Source organism: Lupinus angustifolius, chromosome LG05 (genome assembly GCF_001865875.1).
Source record: "Lupinus angustifolius cultivar Tanjil chromosome LG05, LupAngTanjil_v1.0, whole genome shotgun sequence".
NCBI lineage: Eukaryota > Viridiplantae > Streptophyta > Magnoliopsida > Fabales > Fabaceae > Lupinus > Lupinus angustifolius.
The window spans coordinates 13,642,503-13,650,268 of NC_032013.1; the positions used below are offsets into that span (position 1 = coordinate 13,642,503).

Here is a 7,766-nt window from a genome sequence, read left to right on the forward strand (position 1 = left end):
TAATTTTAACTTATTTTTAGTTATATTTATTATCTGTTAATTTTTGTTTTTGAAAATCTTTCGTGTTTAATTACATTTTAAATTTATGTACACTTTTGTTGCAATTAAAACATAATATATATTGTTTGACGATGTTTTCAACTTATCTGTAACATTTCAGAGTAGTGAATTTTTTTTATTTTTTTAGTTTCCTACAAGTATCCTCGCACTAGAGGCAATCTTGTCCGAGCCGGAAACATCCACATGTATGTAGGGTTAACTATCTCAGCGGTATTTTTTCCATCCACAAGATTCGAACCCGAGACCTTGCTTAAGGGGAATCAAACATGTACCACTTGAACCAACACTTGTTGATTGTTTATTTACTTAGATATGATAATATTTTTAGATTTAGAATATAGAATTATTAAATAATGTTAACTACTATTACAAATTCTTTAGATTTGTTAATATAAATCGAGTCAATTGGTTCAACCATTGATTCACTGGTCGAACTAATGATTCATTGACTCAATATTATAATCAAATCATTGATGAGTCTGACCTTAATTTGTTATTTGTCTACATTCTCCAAACGTTTACCAAATTCTTGATACTAAAATACCTGCCAGTAAATAATTAGTCAAAGATAAAAATTCCAGGCAGTAATTTCAACTCCCATGCAATTTACAAAATTCCTTTCTCTATAAATTTTATAAAAAATATTTTTCACCCCCATGCAATTTTTTAAATTATGTTAGGTGAAGGAAGTATGACTGCTTTACCAATAGTTGAGACCCTACTAAAGAAAAAAAGATAAAATCATGTCCGTTACTTTAATGTGGCTAGTTTCTAGTCTTCGATCATCTGAGTCACTGTACGTTATGATGGTATTACAAAAAATAACAATCTCTTTCTGATTTGAAAAACAAAGCGAGGGACACTCGTGCATTGCGTTTTTAATTAAGAATGAAAAAAAAAACGAGTTGAATCATTCAACAATAATTATCATTTTTAAATGGAGATGAATAATAATACACATAATCAAGATGAGAGTTGTAATTCATTACATTATCACCTACTCTTTCGATAATGATGTATTTGTTTTTCTAGCATTTATATTCGGGGATTCACTTATTATTACAAAAGTAAGTTAAAAAAATATATTCCACATTTTAATCATATTTATATAAAAATTTAATGGTTTATATAATTTGAATTAATCATTAAATTTAAACTATTACATTTTCATATAAAAAATGTATTGCTTTTTTAACCTTGTCCATTCCTCCTTTTTCATTCATATTTTTCACATGGAGTGATTAAGTTGATTATAAGGTCTGATTGGAATAAACTTAATAATCTATATTGTTTGACTTTACATCACACCTCATACTGAATCAATCAATAACTTCTAACACATTTGTTAAAATGATTGATTTTTTTAGTATGATATGTAACGTTCAATATCTATCATGAGGTATGAAAAATATTTTGTTGGAAAATACAATACTCATTTTAATAATTTTTAAGTCTAGAAAACAAAAACAATCTCTAAGTATGAATTAGGATTTCAAACAAAATTTAAAATTGTAGAGAATCATATTTATCCAAAGATACAAGTTACATCAAATAATTAGAAATAAAAGAAGATTGCAATCTCCACTCTTAATGTTTTTCTTTCCATATATCTCTATAAATACCCACATAACTTACTTACTTTCCTCACAAATCACAACATTTTCTAATAATTTCCTAAGTAGAATTGCTTAATTGGAGAAGCAAAAATGCTAGGTGGACTTTTTTCACCAAAGATCAAAGGCACAGTGGTGCTAATTCAAAAGAATGTGTTAGATATTAACAGCATACTTAGTGCTGAGAAGGTTGTGAATGGAGTATTAGAAGGAATTACATCAATATGGGATACTGCTTCTTCCTTCTTGGGCAGTTCAGTTTCCCTTCAGTTGATTAGTGCTACTAAAACTGATTGTAACTTCTCTCACTTTATTTTTTAACTTTTACATTCTCATCTCTTAAAGCCATGATTAATAACTTTCTTTGGTACCAACAAGACGTTGGTCTACTGGTATAAGAATTCGCTAGATCTCGTAGGAGCGATACTTGTCAGGAGGGATAGTCACCCATCCCGAAAGGCGATTAGTTCTTTACCTAATGAGTGAAAGGATACTCTTAATAGTACAAAAAAATAACTTTATTTGGTTGATCGATCTAATGTTTTAAATTGCGCTCATCAATTATAAATAAGGTTGTAATATTGTAGTTTTGGAAGTTTCCTTAATGATATTGCGGTGAGTGTAAGAGCAAAATAATCACAACCATAATTTAAAATACAAGACAGAACTATAAAAGATTTTTTTCACCTTCTTAAGAATGGATATATATTTCTAGAATTATATATAAAGAGATGAAGTTGAGAAAAAAAAAATGTGTAATTTTTCTAAATTGTGAAAAGTGTCTACAGCAAACAAATAAGTATGACTTTATATGACACATAACTAACATAACTGATATCTAACCAACCTAGATATACTTTTAAATAATTTTCTCCACTTTAATTCTAAGTTATACCTTTGGCTAAAGAGTTGGATCATACTAAATCTCAAACCTGTCAATTTTCATTCTATAACTACTAATGATGAATTGATAAGGACCTTGATACTTTGTAATTACACTATACAGCTAAAATTCAGGTTTTTTCAGAGATTTTTCATGAATAACTTGAAATTTTAATCATAATTTTTTGCAGCAAGTGGGAAAGGAAAAGTTGGAAATAAGGCTTATTTAGAAGGTGCTATCAACAATTTACCAACATTAGGAGCACAACAAAATGCATTCACCATTCATTTTGAATTTGATAGTAACTTCGGAATTCCTGGAGCATTTTATATTCAGAACTATATGACAGATGAGTTCTTTCTTGTGAGTTTGACTCTTGAAGATATTCCTAACCAAGGAACCATCCACTTTGCTTGCAACTCATGGGTTTACAATTTCAAGAAATATCAACATGATCGCATTTTCTTTGCTAATAACGTAAGCTATCTACCTAGCAATAGTATTCGGAAATTAAATCATATTACATGGTTCCCTCATTTAGCCTATATATCGCATACCAAACTTAGCCTACCACGGACTGGAACTAGTACGGCGAACCATGTAACTATGATTTCAATATTTGAATTATATCATTCAGTATAGTGATGTTAATTATATATATTTGCAGACTTATCTACCAAGTCAGACACCAGCTGCAGTAGTCTATTATAGACAATTAGAATTGCAGAATTTAAGAGGAGATGGAAAAGGGGAGCGATTGGAATGGGAAAGAATCTATGATTATGATGTTTACAACGATTTAGGTGAACCTGATAAAGGTGCTAGTTATGCTAGACAAGTTTTGGGAGGATCTAGCGCGTTTCCTTATCCTCGCAGGGGGAGAACAGGAAGGCCAAAAACAAATACAGGTTAGGATTTTTTTCCTTTCCGAAATACACACTACTCAGGTTCAAATCCTGGAAATAGTCTATTCACTTGCAATGGTAAGGTTGTGTATTCTGTCCTTCCCATATTTCATTAGGTGAGAGTCTAGTACAGTGAGCAATTTATTAATCTAAATCTATCTGTTTTTAACCTTTTCGTTAGATATTTAATATGGTTGAAGAATAAATGAAATGATAGCATAAGAAGTTTTATTATTTAATTGGAAGGATTGATGAAATATTGCATATTCACAAAAGGATGTTGAGAAGTAAATCACACATCGTATGCCTCGTTCTCTTATACATGATTTAAATATCTGTTAGATTACTCCTCTTATTGCCAATTGGTTTTTGAGATAGAACTTTAACATGGTATCACAGTGAGAACCAAGGTGTTGATTATCATGGCAAAATTTCAAGATTATAGAAACAAAAATTGAGTTTGATGTCATTTATATTTACTATGCTTTTATCTTAACAGATCCTAATAGTGAGAGCAGGAGTGGCAGTGTTTATATTCCAAGAGATGAAGCTTTTGGTCACTTGAAATCCTCTGATTTTCTTATCTATGGACTGAAGTCTGTAGCACAAGACGTAACTTCTGTGTTACAATCTGTATTTGAATTAGATTTCACACCAGATGAGTTTGAAACCTTTGATGAAGTGAGAGAACTCTATGAAGGAGGAATTAAGCTTCCTACAGATGCAATTAGCAAAATTAGTCCTTTACCAGTGTTGAAGGAAATTTTTAGAACCGATGGCGAGGAGTTCCTCAAGTTTCCAACACCTAAAGTTATTCAAGGTATCCTACTCATTGTTTTAAATTCCGATTGCATTTATGTAGCGTTTACCACAATCACATAAAATAGCGAGAAAATGGGCTGCAATTATCACCGTGATGCTGATGCCGAAACCCAAAACTGCAATATTGTGGCTGCAAATGCAATTGTGGAATGCAATTTAGAACACTGATGCTACTTAAGTACTTATCATAAAAAACCAATTTTATGTTGTTATTACACTTATTCTAATTAAATTAAAAGGTAATTGAGATCTTTATTAACTAATTATCTTTAACAATTGTTACTCTTATTGAGCAGTGAGTAAGTCTGCATGGATGACAGATGAAGAATTTGGAAGGGAGATTATTGCTGGTGTAAATCCTGGCTTAGTTCATAGTCTTGAAGTAAGCTTAAGATTTCATTGTTAAGCCACTTCATGCAATTAATGGCCTAATGAATTATCAATATTTAACATTATTCTTCATAATTTTTCCGAAATTAACTACAGGTGTTTCCTCCAGCTAGTAAGCTAGACAGTGCAATCTATGGTGATCAAACAAGTACAATAACCAAAGAACATATTGAACCTAACTTAGATGGGCTCACTACAGATCTGGTATAGATATAATTGTGTTTTATCACAAGATATTAAGTCTCTTATATAGTTGTGATGAACAAAATTTTTTCGCAGGCTATCGAGAGCAAGAAATTGTTCATACTTGATCACCATGACACAATAATTCCATATTTGAGGCTAATAAACTCAACTTCTACAAAGGCTTATGCTTCTAGAACCATACTTTTCTTGAAAAGTGATGGAACTTTAAAGCCAGTGGCCATTGAGTTAAGTTTGCCACATCCTCAGGGAGATCAATATGGTGTTGTTAGTAATGTATACTTGCCTGCAGAAGAAGGTGTTGAAAGTACTATTTGGTTATTGGCTAAGGCTTATGTCATTGTTAATGATTCATGCTATCATCAACTTGTTAGCCACTGGTATATAATTTGTCAATGGCATTCATACAATGAAAATTATGTTTATGTATTTATAATTTAATTATTAATATATTTCAATGATTATAGGTTGAATACTCATGCAGTGGTTGAGCCGTTCGTCATAGCAACACATAGGCAGCTCAGCGCTGTTCACCCGATTTATAAACTCTTGTATCCTCATTATCGCGACACTATGAATATTAATGCCCTTGCTAGGGGATCCCTGGTCAATGCAGATGGTATTATCGAAAAAACGTTCTTGTGGGGCGGTTATGCCATGGAAATATCTTCTGTAGTTTACAAGGATTGGGTTTTTACTGATCAAGCATTACCTGCTGATCTTATCAAGAGGTAATCCTTACAAGCATAAGAAAAATTGAATTATGTAATTTCAAGAAAGGATTTTGTTGATTAATGTCCTCTTAGTGAATTAAAGATAGTTATTGGAAAGTGGCATTAATTTTCATGACATACTTCTGATGCTAATTCTTATCTTGTTATAAATTAAAATGCAGAGGAATAGCAGTGGAGGATTCAAGTTCCCCCCATGGTCTTCGCCTGGTGATAGAGGACTACCCTTATGCTGTTGATGGACTAGACATTTGGGGTGCGATTAAGACATGGGTCGAAGACTATGTCTCGCTATACTACACTTCAGACGACACAATTGAGCAAGATGTTGAACTCCAATCTTGGTGGAAAGAAGTCGTAGAGGTTGGTCACGGTGACAAGAAAGATGAGCCATGGTGGCCTAAACTGCAAACTCGAGAAGATCTCATTCATGTTAGCACTATTGTCATATGGACTGCTTCGGCACTTCATGCAGCTGTTAACTTTGGACAATATCCGTATGGAGGTTTCATCTTAAACCGTCCAACTCTTAGCAGGCGATTTATACCCGAGGAAGGAACTGATGAGTACAATGAGCTAATCACAAACCCTCAGAAGGCGTACTTAAGAACTATTACACCTAAGTTCCAAACTCTCATCGATCTTTCAGTTATAGAAATCTTATCAAGGCATGCTTCTGATGAGCTCTACCTTGGGCAAAGAGATAGTGAATATTGGACTTCTGATACAAAAGCTTTGGAGGCCATCAAGAAGTTTGGAACAACACTAGCTGAAATTGAGGCACAACTAGTACAGAGGAACAACAATGAGACATTGCGAAACCGAGTTGGTCCGGTTACAATGCCTTACACACTACTTTATCCTTCAAGTGCGGAAGGACTAACTTTTAGAGGAATCCCCAACAGTATCTCCATCTAAAAGGGTACTTGTTTGTTGAGAGTGTGGCTGCTGTGTATTTAAAATAAATGATGCGAGACAGTGAATAATCTCCAACAGTATCCCACTGTAAAATGGTGTTGGTTTGTGCATAGTTGTTGTGGATTTAGAAGAAATGATGCAAGGAATTCCTTCATCTGCTTATGTATAATTATCTTGTGTTTTGATGCTTTATATTTTTGGAAAAAATGAAAGTAATTATGTTTGTACAGTGCTACTTTTGTAATATGCAGAAGTGAGATCCTTCAATGTGTTGTAAAATCTTTTACTTTATGCCAACTTCTTGGTTTAGAAGAACAAACTATGGATTTAAGTTGGTATCCAAGGGTTTTAAAGCAAATATGGTTCTGAAATCAGGATCAGCCTGGATGAACAAGTCACATTTTTTAAAGCTCATTGAAACTTTTGCCCTATATTCTTTTAAAATAGGGGTAGCTCTGCATTAAATAAAGTCAAGGTAGTTCAAAATCAAATTTTACTTAAGATTGAGAGAGGAGTCAAAGATTGTCAATATATGATCATAACATAACTCATAAGATCCTACTTATTAATATATACATTAAATTATTAAATAAACGCAAATTATAGTTCAATCCTTGTTTTTTGATATGTTAAAAGTTAAATTAGTAAAAAACCAATATCATAACTAATAAAACTAAGGTTATAAAAAAGCCTATATTATACTCCAATACTTACTTTTATCCTAGGAAAGTAAATCCAATCCTTATCTACACACTAAAATGATTGTTTTGTTGAAGCCATTAGGTTTTACTAATTTTTCCCTTCCTCTTCTTCAGTTGTTTCTCTTTTACCTTTCATTTGAACATAGTCAACATACCATAGCTGCTAGATCTCATGACCAAAACAACAAGATTCAATGACTTTTTTGCTTTGTGTTAAATCTTTCTACTTCCTCCATGCATCTTACAAATCACAACCGGAAGGTTTGCTGGATTGAGAGAAAGGACACAAAAAGAGATTGAAAAGAGTGAAATGGATCAACATGATTGTTGATTCAACCAATCCTACGCAATCCTACATAATCCCATCTCACGAGGCCATTCCATAATTGAGATTGAGCACATGATGGGGGTTAAAGATCATAAAATTAGACAATCTCAAGTAGGATCACGACTTTGACTACCATGAATAAAACAACTAATTAAAATGCATCAAATAACTGCCTTCTTAACAAGATTCACTAGTTAGAAATTGTAGTGAA

The 7,766-nt window shown here is 32.4% G+C and overlaps 1 protein-coding gene across 1 annotated transcript; it reads left to right on the forward strand.

The window, feature by feature from the left end:
* Nucleotides 1,703-6,579, forward strand: LOC109347874 (seed linoleate 9S-lipoxygenase-3-like). The gene is made up of 9 exons (XM_019587976.1): nt 1,703-1,968; nt 2,747-3,033; nt 3,224-3,464; nt 3,961-4,281; nt 4,580-4,665; nt 4,770-4,877; nt 4,953-5,257; nt 5,345-5,608; nt 5,773-6,579. Exons 1-9 carry the CDS (start codon nt 1,767-1,769, stop codon nt 6,524-6,526), a joined length of 2,568 nt encoding a protein of 855 aa, XP_019443521.1. The 5' UTR covers nt 1,703-1,766; the 3' UTR covers nt 6,527-6,579.

What these genes read in the sequence shown, in the direction of transcription:
- LOC109347874 (XM_019587976.1), top strand. Translation starts at nt 1,767, where the DNA reads ATGCTAGGTGGACTTTTTTCACCAAAGATCAAAGGCACAGTGGTGCTA. An exon ending in AACACCTAAAGTTATTCAAG is followed by an intron (nt 4,282 to 4,579) that starts GTATCCTACTCA and finishes CTTATTGAGCAG; the next exon opens with TGAGTAAGTCTGCATGGATG. An exon ending in GCTTAGTTCATAGTCTTGAA is followed by an intron (nt 4,666 to 4,769) that starts GTAAGCTTAAGA and finishes AATTAACTACAG; the next exon opens with GTGTTTCCTCCAGCTAGTAA.